The sequence below is a fragment of the Triplophysa dalaica genome, chromosome 4 (genome assembly GCF_015846415.1).
Source record: "Triplophysa dalaica isolate WHDGS20190420 chromosome 4, ASM1584641v1, whole genome shotgun sequence".
NCBI classification, from domain to species: Eukaryota; Metazoa; Chordata; class Actinopteri; order Cypriniformes; family Nemacheilidae; genus Triplophysa; species Triplophysa dalaica.
Window position 1 is genome coordinate 23,906,096 of NC_079545.1, and position 16,807 is coordinate 23,922,902.

The following is a 16,807-nucleotide window of genomic DNA, read 5'->3' on the forward strand; positions in this document are numbered from 1 at the left end:
TATACGTCTTATACTTCTCACTCCTATACGTCTTATACTTCTCACTCCTATACGTCTTATACGTCTCACTCCTATACGTCTTATACGTCTCACTCCTATACGTCTTATACGTCTCACTCCTATACGTCATTGTTTGCATGCTTGCAGTATCGCTAAAGCTTTCATACACCAGAACAAACTGTGACAAAAGAGAAAAAATAAATATTGTGTTCATTTATATCAACGCTCTCTTATTATTCTGTGTGTGTCAGTATCAGCAGGCCGTGCAGCAGCAACAGCATCAGCATATGCTTCAGCAGCAGATGATGATGATGCATCAGCAGCCCATATATCAAACCCAGCAGCAACAGCAGGCTCACTACACCGCTCTGGTGAGACCCTTCACACACCTTAAACATCAGCGGCAGGGCCGTTTGTTTACTTTTAAAGTAGCAACACCAGATTTTTCATAGATGCTTTTCTAATGGGCGACGTGCCTGAATACGAGAAAACCTTATTTATAAATTAACCTTGTGAAGAACTTTAAAAATTAACACTGTACCGTGTGGCACTCGACAAGATGGAAGCTGAGTTTTTTTTTCAATTTTAAATATAGCCTCCGTGTTGAATGTTAGTGGGTTATCTTGTATATTGTATTTTAATTAATGATTTCTCGTAGAAGTCTGAAATTAGACTCTCTTGCCTTAGATGCTAATTTGGCCCCACTCACTGGGGCAGGTTTCTGTGCCAGACAGTTTTCCTATCCAAGTGAATGTCGCCCAGTCATAACTGTCGATAATTCCATTGAATTGTATTAACGCTAAACGAGGAAATGTTGCTAACTGACTTTCACTAAATACATAATGTTAAGGCGGAGCAATTTTTAGCTCATTTTCCACCGAATGGTTACCATCTGTTTAATTTCAGATGCAATCTGCTCCGTGCAAAACCATCAGGGGATTGAATAGGACGGTGAAATCGACCGATTCTCTGTGTTAAATCGTAACATATGAGGCAATTACACTGTAGGGAAATACACTGATGGCCTATGTAGCCATCTCGCTGCATAAATGTTTTTATGGTGCTTTTCCATATAAGCTTAAAAAAAGTTAACGTCAACATTTAAAACTGTTTGGTTAAAGGAATACATTTAAAGCCATAGAACAAAAAAAAGTGAAATGTTCATCACATCGCATTTCTAGATGTATCGCGCCCATTACAGTCCAGTGTCTGTTAAACCACAGGAGTGACATAAAGCCATCCAACAGCAATGTGAAAGACTGACAACATTACAATAAATTTGAGGTTATCTCCCCCCAAAATATTTTTGAACGTTAATACATGTACTAAAATATTACTTTTGTATTGCTTCAAAGGGAGTATGCACTCGTTTTCTTTTCAGTGTTTTTGGTATAAAAAACAAGCATTACTTTTCTGTTATTTTATAACTGCAAATAAATGCAGTCAGAAACCCTATTTCTATTTCAAATTTTGTAGAAATATTGTAAGAAGTCAAAATGATCATGTTAATCCTTGCACATACCTATAAATAGTAAATCCAGACTGCAAAAACAAACCACATAGTTTTGTAATATGCAAATATTTGGGGGTTGCTTTTCAATAATTCCTGTTTGTTGAATAGATGATTCCTGATACAGTACATGTAAATCCACCATAAATATTTAATGCCAACCAAGGACCTGTAATTTCCAAATAACAAATGAATTATTTAGCTTTTTATCATTTTTTTTATTATATTCCAGACAAATTTAGCATAGTATAGCACTTTGACTGAATCTAGTTCTTCTATCTTACAGATGCAGCAGTACCAGCAGGCCTTTTCCCAGCATCAGTGTGCACAAGTTCAGCAGGGTCACTATATCTCCCCTCTGGAGTTCCAAGGCCCAATGGGCTCCTATACCCCTGTTGGACCTTCCCCAGTAGAAACTCCGTTTGCTAACATCAGGCAAGTTGAAGTTTTTTATTTCTTGAACGCAAAGTCAGGGACAAGGGTTAGTTTCGCCTTTTGTCACTGAATTTCGCTGGTGTTTTGAATAACACTATGTGACACATTGTTGATCATCATACTGTAAGTGGATATTGTATCGTGCTGTAAAGTGTCTCTTTTTTATGTCTGGCTTTTTTGGATACAGCCAAACCCCAGTGTCCACCGCTGAGGTCCTGTGTCCACCCCCCCAGACTGTCAGCAACCCTCCTGATATGTCTAGCTGGAACCCATTTGGAGAAGACAACTTCTCTAAACTTACAGAGGAGGAGCTAATCGATCGAGAGTTTGACCTTCTCAGAGCAAGCAAGTGTCTTTTTTACGTAATTCATGTCCAAAATATATGTAGACGTGTATACATTTTTTATGTAGATGCTTTTTTGTCCCGTATCATTCATAGAACAAAACATTTCATTACTGTAGATTTGCACTATAGTTTATATGCTTATATTATTCTTCAACCTCTCCAGCAGAGGGTGCAAACGCCCTTCTGTATTCCCTCTAACGCCCTTCTGTGTCGTCTTCCCTACAGAAAAGCCGGTAGAGAGATCTGTCAGCATGGAGTCCAGCAATATAGACAGACAGCAGCCGGTACTGCAGCCCTCACTGCATGAGGATCCTTTTGGCTCTGTGCCCTTCCTGGCCAACGCAGGCAAGTTCTAGCAGCCGGCTCTCAGAGGACCCTCACCAAAGCCCCAGTCCTCTTTCTCTCTCCTCACCTCTGTGCTCCTTAATGCCTGTACACCGCAATTCATTGTCACTTCTGGAGTCGGGTTGCTAACAAAATCTATGCTAATCTCCATTTGTCCTGCTTTAAATGGTACATTTAGCTACCTGCAGTCCTGTCATTATTATGTAATCCCTGTATGTCTTAAAACTGAGATTTAAAGTTTTGGGTTATGGTCCGGATAGTTTATAAAGACATAAAGTAAGCACATAGTAATACAGTATAGATTACGATATATAGACATAGATTTAGAAATTTAAATAACCCATAACAGGTCAGAGATAGTATATACTAAAATGCAAGCCTAGGAATTGAGAATTTACAGACTACAAATATAATACAAACGTATTCTCTGAAACTATAAGAGATATAAACTTGTTTTCTAGGGATTTTTATGTACTAAAGTTCTTAGATCATGGCATTGTTGCATTTCCATGTTTGTTGCTGGTGCCTTTTGTATTTTCTTTTTCTTGTTGTCATTCTTTAGAATTTTAAAGCTTTTGTCTGTTCTAGCCCTTTTAAAACATTGGTGAATTTTTTTATTGTGTTCTTGCTTTTAAAATCTGCATTTTTCTTTTAAAAGTAATAGATTATATTCTACAAAACGGGACACATTTTATAAAGAATGTACGTTTTGAACTAATCTCAATGTCCAGTGAAAGATAATATAAGTGTGGATTGTACTCTTGACTTTTCTTTGTTAGTGTAGTTTAGTTTTATTATTTTCTAAGGCTAACGTTTAATCAAACATTGTTCTGCATGTTCGTCAGCCACCAGAAGTGACTTATTTTTAACGCCGCTGACCAGTGAATTTCCTTCAGTTGAGAAAACAAACAAGTTTAAGGGAATTTTCCTTTTATTTCAATTCTTTTTTTACATTTACACGTTTCGCTAAAACGCATCAGGTTGGCATGAGAGAATAGCTTTGCGAATTCTTGAGCGACCTAATTTTCCACTAACTGGATTTTTATTCTTTCCCAGATCAGTTAGCTACACGTTGCGCTTGAGTTCTAGTTAGCGACGGCGAGTGCCAAAAGTTCTCAGGTACAATTTTTATGGACCTAAAATGCTAGAAAATTTCCAGCGATCCTCTTAGTTGCTTTGTTTACTTTGTAAGCATGCCAATTTTTTGGTGGAGTTAAACACCCGTCTCTCCGCAGTGTTAGAGTTGGCTTTAAACTCCTCATTGAGCCTTGCTTTTCCTTCTTATAATTTACTGTGAAGATACTTTAGGTTGCCAATTTAGGGAACATTGGCAGGATAACTTGGAGGGAGGTTAGCCGAATAATCAGAACTGTTGCATCTACACAAGCAACTCGAGTTGGCAGGCCTTTTTTCTTGCTTTTACCCTTGCATAATTTGATGTCTTATTATTATGTAGCTTATGCTAGAACTTTTTCTGGTCACGGATAATGTTTTCCATAGAAAACGCTATGTTGAAGTATGTATGAGTCTTTTACATGATAACTACATCACATAACCCATGTCATTGTTACTCTCTCTTGCTCATATTGGCAGCCTTGAGCCTTAATTGAACATTTAACATAATTTTCATATCAGTACATTGTCAGAAAATGCATTAAGGAAAGGTTTACATAAGGGCTTTTCACAAAGTTTACTGAAGCGTTATTTTCTCAACGGTAAGTTGATCATAAAGTTTAGCGAATCCTTGATGTGGATTCTTAATCTTTATGTCCTCATTCATCTCATCACCCACTCAGGTTCTTTTTATCCGATAACAATTATTGTGTTTTATTTTTGAATATTCAAATGTGTTACCATTCTGTATTAGATAAAGACAGCCATTCATTTTGAGACATCTTGGTCGAGTGGGATATCGGTGGATAACACAGACTCGTGTAGGCATCACTTGTATTATAAAAGATTTTTGAGCCATATTTTGTACTATGCAAGTGTAAGCAGAACTAATATAAGCATGTTGAGAATCACAACAAACCCACTTGCATATAGAGGTACTTTTTAAAAACATGTCTAACTAGCTTTCTAAGCACTAATACTTAAACTACTACAGCATTTTTTTCTTTTTTATTATATTATATTTTCCTGAGAATCACAGTACAGGTGTCAGAGTCTTGAAAACAGAGTCTTTGTTGCATATGTTTCTCCTTTAGAAAGAAGGATGTAGATGATTTTGCAGCAGATCAGAAGTTCATAGCTCCACCATTCCTCAGTGACCTGTCATCTGTACACACAAACATACATACAACATCAGTTGCAACAAGTTGTTAATGTCTTGCATTGACAGACTGATGTAAATATTTATGTATTATAATGTATAACTGAATGTTTTTTTTCCAAATGCTAATTATAAATAAAGCTCATTTAAAAGCAATCTTATATTTGTTCATTTTGTGAAGCTCCTTACAGGAGAGTTTGACTGATGCTTTATTATCAAGTTGTCATGTTTTCCACCTTTATACCGCGAGGGCAAGATGCTCTACTTATTAATGATATATTAGCTTGGCTGTCTTTGTCTAACGTTTATTCCTTTAAAAGCCTAAACGTGATTAAAATAAGGTAAAATTGGTCTAAAGTTATATTCTTATGTTAGGGACAAAGAGACATATTTTCGATTTGCTTCAGTTCTGTTTGTGTTCAAGCATTACTGTTTGTTTATGTCATGAAAATAGTATAAGTCTTATCTGCTCATATTAAGTGAAATACTTAACAAAAAATGCTTAAATAGGAGTGTTTTGGAGTCCAGAGGAATCAAAACATGTTGCACGATTGAGCATCGAAATATGTGCTGTAGTTGTTATTATGTGGTTTGTGTGATAAACACCTTTGTGAAACCTGGGAGTAGGTCATTGGATTTAGCAAAAACACAAAAGAATGCTTTTATAATGTCCCTTGTTGAGGAAATAATGTAAGTCGTAGGAAAGTGCTTGGTCACGTGATTTAAGACAATAAGAACTTTCAAAGCTTATCATTACCATGTGACCTCTGTTCCTAAATCATATTGTGAAGACAAAAAAGACAATCCGCTTAGGATCTGCTGAGCCGGGTGAAGGAGGTTCTGTGTAATCCACTGGATGGATATGTGGCTTTCAGAGCAATATGACATTTCAATTACGTGCCATATTCAACCAAAGTGGGCAGAGGTCTGGCCATCCGTTTTTCATGAGCATTTTTCAAAGAGCCGTCATCGGGGTGTAATTGGATGGCCTGGAAAAGAACACTCAATACATTTCTTCTTCTGCTCAGGATCTTCTTATATGATTAAGGATGTTCCATTATGCTGCCCTTTTGATGGTTGTTTCCCAAATGGTGGGCGGGATTAGATATATTGTAATCCGGATAGTCTTAACAGATGCTGTCTTACATTTTCTCCTCCAAATTTCAGACGACTTTATAAATCAGAAATCGTTCCGCCTTGTTTTTGCTGTAGCCACACTTCTTTTACCCATCCACAATGCATGCAGATATATTGTTATTACTATAAGATTACAAATAGAAGTGGTGGTCGTTTTTGCTCTTGTTTAATTAATTAATTGAAGTTTGGTTTATTTATATATTTCTGGACTTCACATAACACAGAGTTTGGCTAATTCACAGTCTTGGTTTGCCAGTTTGGATGGATCTGTTGGTAACAGATCTACAGCTCTGCCTGCTCAATGTTTAGCCATGCCGAGAATTTCAGTCTTTTGAAATTAGAGCAATAGCTCAATAATTATACATGTTGACAAATATTGAGATGTGCAAGTTATACTAGTTTACACTATTTCTCATGTTATAACTTCGACTCAGTTTCAGTGTCTTAAGACATCAGTATGCTTTTGCTCATGATTTTTGTATTCTGAATATGACATGATTTTTTTGAAGTATTTTATGAGCCAGGTGGGGGTCTGATCAACTATAATCTAGACTTTTGCTATTTAAAGTAGTGAGAATTTCTTTGCTGCAATTATAATTATTTTACCAAACCTAAACATCATTACACATGCAAATATACACTCAAATGGTTTTGATTGTATTCTATAATAAATAATTATCAATTATTTTAATATTCATTTTTGAACTGTTTCCCTTACTGGCATCTTAAAGTTTGTGGGTTTTACTCTGGCATTTTTAGAGCTCTCCGTAGGAGGCTATTTACATGCGCCTGTTTTCGTCAATCCAAATGAATTTGTTATGCAGATAAGACAAAAGATGTTTTTATTTGTTCCCTACATTTCCTATATTCTGAACAAAACTATAAGTGTATAAGTCTGTCATCGCGCTTCATCTTTTTAAGTGAGTTGTTTCTAAGGAGATTTTACATGTTTAATGAAATTCTTATTTGGCTTTATGTAATGTTATAAAATCATACATGAGTCCTGCAAAATGTAAAACATGTGCCACCATTCCCTTAAAAAATGTGTATTGACATTGCCTGTAAATTATAAGTTATATTCTTGTGGTGAAAATCGTTTGATTATTAATGTTTGAAGATATTGTAAACCCAAAAATAGTATTCTGTCATCATTTCCTCGGCCTCTTATCATTTCAAACCTATGACTTTAATCTCACACAAAAGAAGATCTTTTACAGAATGCTGGTAAACGAACAGCGGCAGTACCCATTCACTTCTATTGTATGAAAACAAAACCAATGCAGGTCAATGGGTACTGCCGCTATTCGGTGACTGGCTTTCTTCAAAATATATTTTTTTGTGTTCTGCAGAAGAAAGAAAGTCATACATGTTTGAAATGACAAGAGGGTGAGTAAATGAGTGAACTATTCCTTTAAGACAAAAGATGAACCAAAACTCCTCATGCGCACAGCAAAGGTGTATGTTTAGCTAAATGCTTTTCAGTCCAATTGAGCAGCTACTGATTATGAAGTGAATATCATATTATTAACTTGCTTAACTTATTTTCAGGAGCTGGTGTGCAAACAGCGGAGTGTCCAATTGAGAAGGTCAGTGTTGCTACGGCTGGACCACCGGCTACACAAGATGTCACCCTGTCATCTGTCAAGGACCCTACCAAACCTGCAAAAAAATGTAGCTCCACTAGTGCACTGTCCAAGAAAGCTGGCGAGGAGTCTGACAGTGATTTCGAGTCTGACCCGCCCTCTCCCAAAAGCAGTGAAGAAGAGGAGGTGGAAGAGGAAGTGGAAGAGGAGGAAGGTCTTAACAGCGAACATGAAGACACCGAGCCTGAAAACCTGGGTCAGAGGCCATTACTTATGGACTCAGAGGAAGAGATAGAAGAAGAGGACAAACCAAGCTCCGATTCAGACTGTGACTGTAGCATAGCCGAACCTAAGTCAAGAAGACCGCTTGACCAACCTTCTCCAACTGTGAAAGCTGAATCCAGAACCAGAGCGATCACTCCACCAGATTCACCAAGTGTCACCATGTCTGCTGCAAGCCTTGTGGATGTGTTTGGTGCCATTCCTTTTGTTGGCAGCGGTCAGCCCCGAGTGTCACCAGAGAGCATCGATATTTTTGCCAAAGCCCCTTTCAGGCAGGCGAGCCAGGATAATGCTGTGGACGAGATTGATGTGTTCACCAAAGCTCCTTTCAACAGAAACCTCTCCAAGTCCAGCAAGAGTGGCGACGGCCACAGTGGCCAGACAACACCCGTTTCCCTCGACACTGTGGATGTATTTGGCTTTTCCCCATTCCAGCCCAGCCACGTCACACCCACCTCCAATAACCAGGAGGATATTTTCGGCCCAACCTCTTTTGAGGAAGCAAGCCCCCAGCAACTGCGACAGAAGCAGCGCAGCCTTCAGAAACTCTCCTTGCGTCAAAGACGAACCAAGCAGGAGGCAGGTGGCAACAATGGGAAGCGCCACCACGGCACACCCACCGGTGGCAGAAAAAGCAACAAACCCAGCTTCCGCACCCCTGAACGGGCACGAAGGCACAAGAAGTCGGGCAGAAGGGACTCGCAGAGCAGCAATGAGTTCCTCAGTGCCTCCGACTCAAAAGAGAACATCAGTATTTCCCTGGGAGAGGTGATGGAAAAAGGAGCTGCGCTCCACCCGGAGGAGGCCTTGTTGGACCCATTTGACGACAAGCCTTTTCATTCACAAGATGGCAGGCGACACGGTCAGCACCAGAGCTTGGGAGACAACAAAAGTGAGATGAATTTATCCAACAGCAGGCCAAGAACAAGCTCACTACATGGTGTTTTTGATGGAAATAAGATTGATGACTTTGGCGCCGTACCTTTCACAGAAGTGGTGGTCCCGGATGGAGCTCCACAAACCCCACAAATGGATCTCGACCCTTTTGGAGCCGCACCTTTCCCTTCAAAGCAGTGAATGTCTTCCAGCACATGTTCAGACACACACACACTGCCACATTATGCAAAGTCCAAGCAGCCTTTTAAATGTACTTAATGGACGGCAGCTTTGTGCTGTGCAGCCAATTGGGACAAAGTCCTTTAAATTAGATAACATCCACCTTTTGTAGTTTTCTAAGTATTTTAATACATAATTGGACAGCTATAACAATGTTTTATTATGTGACTTAAACCTGTGGTGTGTGGATGTTCTTGAATAGGCTTTTCAAAACATACTCTTTAGCCTTCGCTCGTTAGAAAGCCTTCTATGCTGCATAAGCGCTCTTTGCTCAGTAAAAACGTAGAGCATTGTGATTAAGTTTGTACTCCATTGACCACTGAGTTGGTAAACCTACTCGTTTGGATATACCAACATTAGTTAAACACCATGAAGCCTTATATGGGTAATGCCCCGCCCTGCTTTACAGTACCTCGAATACATAATGGATGTTGTAGCCCATTTGTGTCGAGTGAAGGTCTTCTCCATTTAAAAGTCATTGACATATTGATCATTTGATGCATATTTTTACATTTTTAAGTGCATTCAATGTTTTCATTCTTTTTTATTATAACAATGTTCTTTCTATACGCATACATGACAATGGACGCATATTTTCCTTTCCAAAATTAAGACCACACTGGAGAGGGGTCACCTTATTGTTGGTTCTGATGATGCGTTTGAATATGAAACAATAATAATAACTCTAATTGTAGTTATTATTCCTTAAAAGGCACAGGGACATTATTGGTAATGTCAGTATCAATAATGAAGATAACCTAGAATTAAGAACAAGGAATTTATACATACCCTTAGTTCATATGTATATAAAGGGATAGTTCATCCAAAAATGAACGTTCTGTTTTCATTTACTAACTCTCCATTTGTTTCAAACCTGTATACATTTCTTTGTCCTGCTGAACACACATTTGGAAGAATGTTTGTAGTTCTGGGTCACTATTGACTATCATAGTAAAATAGCTGTAGTGAGAAAACTACAATGGTAGTCAGTAGTAAAAGTACTTGTTTTTACACATTCCTCAGAATATAGTTTGTGTTAAACAGCACAAAGACATGTATAAATGTGGATGAATTACGACAGACTTTTCATTTTTGGCTAAAATGTCACTTTAAGACAAACGTTTAAAGACACTAAAGGGTATCACACGTAAAAGTAGTCACATCTGAATAGGAAATATGACAAGGGCCATTTGGAAGAAACATTAAGACTATGGCTTACATGACATTCAAGACCAAAAATCATTTTTCATGTTTTTCTGTTTTTAGAGAGTAAAGTTCCTTTTACATTTCTTTAATATATAGTACTGCACTCTCTAACAATGCAATATGAAATATTTTTTTTTATTTAGTGATCAGTGGTCTGTTTTATTTTTAATAAATACAACAAAGACAAAAAAATAACTCTTAATAACAGTTAACATAATTTATTTCCATGAAATGGAGTGAGCAGAATTTACATTAAAGAAAAAACAAACATTTATTCAGATAAATCTGGATTATTCCTCTTTTATTGATAGGCATATCCCAACATATGTGGTAAAAATAAATAAAAATAGCCATAATTTATGCACTTATGATTCAGTAACAGCTCAGAAACATTTTTACATATCAACCTGTCAAGTAAAATGTCAAACTAGCCAACAATAAAATAAAATCTATAGGTTATTATTGAGGAACATGTAGTTGTATTCCACAAAGTCGTAGTATCTTTAAAACATATCCCATTCCTCAGTTTAACATTATAAACCCACACAAGTTAAATTCTATTTTAGGACGTCCAGGGCCCATTTCCATAAATGTAGCCGCCAAGTTAAGACTGTGTTTTAACAACAAGTCTCACTGACTAGCAATTAGTTAGGACTAATCAGTCTCTTCATATTTCAATAAGCCTAATCTGACATTTATGCGATAGATTTAAAGACGTTAAAAAACTATATGACTAACTTCTAAGACTAGTCTAAGCAGTTTATGCAACCAGCCCCAGATTAAGATAAAAAGTGAACAAGACATCTTCCAACTGCAACACAAATTGTACAAGTTTACAAATGCAGGTACCCATTAAATACTTGCTTACCAAGGAACAACATCTACTGAACTTCTTTGGTTTATTTTGGTTTACAAATGAGACTAATATAGTGTAGTGTACATACGTTTACAGTAAAACATGTTCCAGCAAATGGTTGTGAGTAGGCCTGTATTCTAGATACAAATACAAAAAGAAGAAACTGAAATAGTATGAACAAACAATACTGAAGGCATAACTATTATGTAACAATCCCTTCACACTTCTGATCAATACTGCATGTAACCTCAACAAAGACAGAAAAATAGATTATTTTTGCCCTTTATGCACTTAAGACATAGAAACCCAGCCCCTGGCAGATGCCGTGAAAGGATGCTTCGCCTTAAATATGAAAATCCTAAATCTGCTTCACAATATGTGTTTATAGCCTTTTTATAACTATTTAGATAGCCACAGCTATAGGCACTTTTACAACATTTATAAAATGTCAAAATTGCCAACAATTAAAAAATCCATACAACTCGCAAACATATAAACAATAACTGTGTTGAAGCATAAATATATTTTAAAACCGCAAACAACGGTCCTCATGGGTGACACGTGCATATTACTCTAGGAAGGACGAGGGTAGTCTGGGCAAGGGTGAGAATGACGGTGGTTGGTTAAGGAATGTGCAGACTGATGCCACCAGTAGAACATAAGCACAACCAATATGTGCCAAATCTGATGGCTAGAGCCCAGATAGTTCAGCTGACCTAAAGAATACACAGAAGAAAAAAGACATTAAAGCTTTGATGTTGGTTATTAGCCTGTCAAATGGATCAATGTGAGTCTGTTTAAGTATGGTATCTCTGGTTAAGACAGTTTTAAAGCTGCAATAAATAACTTCTCTGTTTGAAATATAAAATCACATGTTACTTCCTTTTAAAAATAATTGACATTCACTACGAAATCCAAAGAACACTTCATTTTTACATCATTATAATAACATTACAGTTATGAATTGCAGAGATATATTTTGTATATGTGACCCTGGACAACAAAACCAGTCTTATGGGTCAATTTTTCGAAATTGAGATTTTTACATAATCTGAAAGCTGAATAAATAAGATTTTATTGATGTATGAGTTGTTAGAATAGGACAATATCTGACTGAATCTAAATAGTGAGAAAATTGCCTTTGAAGCTGTTTATCAGAGGCACTGTGGCAGGCCATCAACTCACAAAAAATAAAGTTTTTATATATTTAAGGTAGGAAATTAAAAAAATATCTTTACTTAAAATCCTAATGATTCTTGGTATTAAAGAAAATTTGATAATTTTGACTCATACAATGTATTTTTTTCTTTTACTTAAAATGTTCCCGTGCTCCTTAAGACTGGTTTTGTGATCCAGGGTCACATATGTCCTATATAAACAAATATTTTAAATGGAGTATTTCTTAACCAAAACCAGCAGCCTAAAATGAATAAAGTGAAAAGGATATGAAAGGATCAACTGAATCTGTACCTGGAAAATACCGCTCTGGGACTTTGGAGGTATAGAAGACGATCGCGGCTACAGCAAGTACGTACATTATCAGCACCCGGAAAACAAATTCCTAAAGAAGGGCCAAAATAGTTATTTTAAATATTTTAAACCACACTTGTATTGTATTTCCCAATCAATTTACATTTCAATTACATTTATGCATTTGGCACACTGTGTCTACCTAAAGTGACTTGCATTCATTCATTTTTATCAGTATGTGTGTTCCCTAGTGATCGAACCCATGGCCTTTGCATCACAGTGTTCTACACGTACATTTACACATTTTTATGCACTTTCATCCAAAGCGACCTAAACTGCATTTTACTATACATTTAGTACATATATTATATGTATAACCAGTATCGGTACATATAATATATATATTTTATACATACATTTTAGTATGTGCAATCACTGGGATTGAACCCATGACCTTGGCGTTGCTAGTGCCATGCTCTTACCACTGAGCTACAGGAAAGCAATCTCTACCAATTGACCTACAGCAATACTACTGACTTAAAAGAATCTTACCTGGACTATGTCTGCGCTGAACCCCCCGCTGAGCCAGATCCAATGAACAGTTGGGATTAGGCCGTATCCTGCGACAGCACAGAATATAACGGAGCGTAACTGCTGCCACTTCTTGGTCAAGTAATGAGGGTGTATCTGGGCGAAGAACACCGCCAGCATCATAGCCAGAACAGTTACCAGGTACACCTGCCGCCAGTACTGCACACACATATCACAAAACACAGATCACCAGCTTGCTTTTGAACTACATGGATTAATGCGCACAATACAGACCTGTCTCTCCATATGCAGGAATAAATAAATTCCACTTGCTCTGCGGCAAGAAAAAGCAACGGCTTTCTTTCTCTTGGGGCACTTGGCTGATTGAGTAGTCATCCAAAAAGCAAAGCTAAACACTTGGCAGGGGGAGAGTGGAGATGGCTCACCCACGTGTGAATGTCATATGGTGGGGAACAGGAGTGACGGAGTGGGTCCACGAACGCGGCCATCTGCTTTGGGCTGGAGCAGATTTCTGCCGCATTCTGGGGCACAATAAGCCAGCACTTCCAATATGTGGGGAGAACCATGTGGAGCAGCGTGGCCAAAAGCGGTGGCGCTCGGCAAATAGCAAGTGGGAGTGGACGAGAGCAAGCAGCTTGCTCAGGATATCCAAGCTCCAAGTTTTCAGAAAACTTCACCGAAATCTACGCTCCGTTTTCGCTTGAAACAAAGAAGATTCGTAGCCAAGCGTCGCCTCATTTCATGCAGGCAGTACAAAGCCGCTCCACAGGGGGTCCATTGTGTAAACCAACATTTATACAACGAACAACAAAATACAGTCTCTCTAGTGCTAAAGTAATCTCAGAGGAAATTCAACATGTTACACATTCTAATGTTTTTATATTCTATTTTTCATTTCTTATGTAAAGCGCTTTGAGATGCTACTTTTAAAGGAGCTATATAAAATAAAGTTATTATAATTATTATTATGATAAAATTGCTATTATACACGTGGAATATGTTGTACTGCATCACTTTCGACAAAAAAAAAAAGATCCATTCCATCCAAACTCGCTCCACCCGCATACTAATATTCTTCTAAAATGAACACACGGTCTCTCACACAGCATTCACAACACACACACACCAGACTGTTTTTCACTAGGAACAGGTGAACTCTTGCTCTGTATCTGTTGCACAGGTAACATATGCCCAAAACAAAATCAGGCCAACCATCTGCTGCCGGAGACCACTGTGGGATGATGCACCTCAAGATACCCAATTAATCTACTCGTCCAATACCACCATAACCTCCAAACTCACAAAACCCACACACAAAGCAGTGCTTGCTCCGCCCCCTCTGTAACAGAAGCCACACGTACGTTATTGCAGTAGAAAGCGTAGAACACTCCTGGAACGTAACAGCCTATGATTCCAATGGAGATGCCAGCGTAGTCCAACGCCATCCAGCGGCGGCTGGTCTTTTCGGAGCGGTGACAGCAGAACAGGTGATAGCCCGCAGAACACAGCATTGACATCTAAACGGTAACATGGAGAAACATTATTCATTAAAGCCAACCAGTCGGCCAATCAAACGATTCAACAATTACATTTTTGGGAGAGAATTAGCAAGGACACTTCGCCTAATCCTAACGTTTGAGAATGGCTGCCAAGGATAAAAGCTGCTTCTTTCTGTCTATTACCAGTGGCATGATAACAGCCTGTAACAGATCTAGAATAAGACTGGGCCAAGTTTAGGAGGCGACAAAAACGAATATACTCTTTCCACTCTGGCGACAGTGAATGTGGAAAGTATCCCATCAAAAGGGCCGATGATCATGTATTAGAAGTACCAATCCAAGTTCGGTTTTTATCGCTAAAATGGCACTGATCCAAAAAGCATACACGGTTACACGATGAAATGTGACCGTCACCCATTTTGCATCTACCAAATGCAAAATGTGTAACCAGCACTGACATACCTGGAAGCAGAACAGTCCTATAGAATAGATGACATAATCCTCTCTGGACGCTCCTATGGTAGGCAGCACAGCCAGCAAATCATAAACTCCCAATGCGAAGAATAAGCAGAAGCCCAACAGGTGGCTCCAGATGTTTACCGTCTCATTGGACAGAATGAAAAGGCTACAACAGAGGTGACACGGGCGTATTCTTACATTTAAGACATTCATTACATTTTCAACCACCCAAATGTTTCGTTAGATGTTCATGAATGCAAATAAAAGCTGGATACTAGCACTCACCTTTTAATGCACAGTCTAGAGGTGAGATAGGCTCTGTAGCCATCCGTGATATAAGCGTTTTCTTTAAGAAAGCCAGGCACCTGCTCATAAGTGTACAGGCGGATCCCTCTGGGCACCAGGACTGGCCAATACTGGTAACTGCCCAATTCAATGTACTGGCCATTTTTTTTCTGCAACTTTTCGGATGGCATGATGATGACGTCATCCAGTTTCTCACTCGCAGTCCTAAAGACACAAAAAAGAAATATTTCATTATTTCACATGTATAGCTAGTTCGTTAAGTCACTAAACCCTTAAATAATGCAGATGCAAATTCCACACAGGTTATTGAGAACTTAAACTTCTGTTAAATGAGACGAAACGAAGCTGAGATGAATTTTTAAATCACTGTCCAACAAGTTGAATCCTTATGACTAAATATTTGACAAGCACACACAACATATACACGTGACACGCTGTTTATTTTGATAAAACTAGCAGATCACAGTCTGCGTAACGAATCTGAATTATCAATCACACAGCATTGAAACTGATAAGCAGCTAAATGCTAACCACTTGTAGCTAATGGAGTTACTTTAAAAAACGGATTAACGCGTTTACTGCATCCTTACTTTACACTCACCATTGAATTAAGGTTTAAATTACGGAATCCTTAAGGTTTGTATCGATAAGGCTCACGAGCAACGACAATATCCCTCCCTCAGACTCATGTTAGCCGGGTGTAAGGAAGTAGGATGTTGTGTTGTCCTACTAACGTTAGCTGCTAACAGGCTAATAGACGGATTACTTTCACATGTAACCTGAGGCTGTAATCGCTCTCTCCAGCGATTTATTCACAAAATCTGATCATATCTGGAGATTTTATGAGAATCAAGGTTCATAAAATTAGAATAAATAATAGAATTTTAGAAAAAGTATGTACTTCATTTGTTAAAGGGACAGTTCACCCATTTTTTTTAATTTTGTCATCGTTTCCTCACCTTCGAGTTTTTTCAAATCTGTATGCATTTCTGTGTTCTGATGAACATAGAGAAAGATATTTGGACGAATGTTTGTAACCAAACAGATCTTGGACCCCACTGACTACAATGTAAAACTACAATGGTAGTCAAAAGTGCCCCAGAACTGTTTGCTGCCATACACCTTTAAAATATCTTCTTTTGTGTTCCACAGAACCAAAAAAAAGTATTTTTTCCAGGCCTACAGTGGTAGCAATGGGACACAAGAACTGTTTGGTTACATGTAGTGTTGCCAACTCTTTTCAATGGAAAGTAGCCTGCCCGAAAAATCGCTAAATGTCGCCAGATAACGTCACATACTAATTTGCATATCCACGACGTCATCACGGAGTATCTGACAAGCAAAGAGCTTAAGGTCTGCTTTATATCTCTACTACTCTCTGAGCTGTCCTATTAACTATCAATCAGAACAAAGATATGTATACAGATCTGAAA

At 38.0% G+C, this 16,807-nt stretch overlaps 2 protein-coding genes across 3 annotated transcripts in view; one reads left to right on the plus strand and one right to left on the minus strand.

The window, feature by feature from the left end:
* Nucleotides 1–10,321, plus strand: part of LOC130419015 (BMP-2-inducible protein kinase-like) — a 33,278-nt gene extending 22,957 nt beyond the window's left edge. For both annotated transcript variants that reach the window (XM_056745354.1, XM_056745352.1), the window contains exons 12-16: nucleotides 252–371; nucleotides 1,797–1,945; nucleotides 2,133–2,290; nucleotides 2,517–2,636; nucleotides 7,594–10,321. In XM_056745354.1, the coding sequence (XP_056601332.1) occupies nucleotides 252–371; nucleotides 1,797–1,945; nucleotides 2,133–2,290; nucleotides 2,517–2,636; nucleotides 7,594–8,987 (1,941 nt within the window). In that variant the 3' untranslated portion in view covers nucleotides 8,988–10,321. The remainder of the gene's footprint in view (nucleotides 1–251; nucleotides 372–1,796; nucleotides 1,946–2,132; nucleotides 2,291–2,516; nucleotides 2,637–7,593) is intronic.
* A 195-nt stretch (nucleotides 10,322–10,516) lies between these two features.
* Nucleotides 10,517–16,193, minus strand: LOC130419016 (progestin and adipoQ receptor family member 3-like). The gene is made up of 7 exons (XM_056745355.1): nucleotides 15,976–16,193; nucleotides 15,354–15,578; nucleotides 15,072–15,234; nucleotides 14,472–14,627; nucleotides 13,111–13,308; nucleotides 12,559–12,649; nucleotides 10,517–11,804 (listed from the first exon to the last, which is right to left on the minus strand). Exons 2-7 carry the CDS (start codon nucleotides 15,542–15,544, stop codon nucleotides 11,662–11,664), a joined length of 942 nt encoding a protein of 313 aa, XP_056601333.1. The 5' UTR covers nucleotides 15,545–15,578; nucleotides 15,976–16,193; the 3' UTR covers nucleotides 10,517–11,661.
* Between the last annotated feature and the right edge of the window lie 614 nt (nucleotides 16,194–16,807).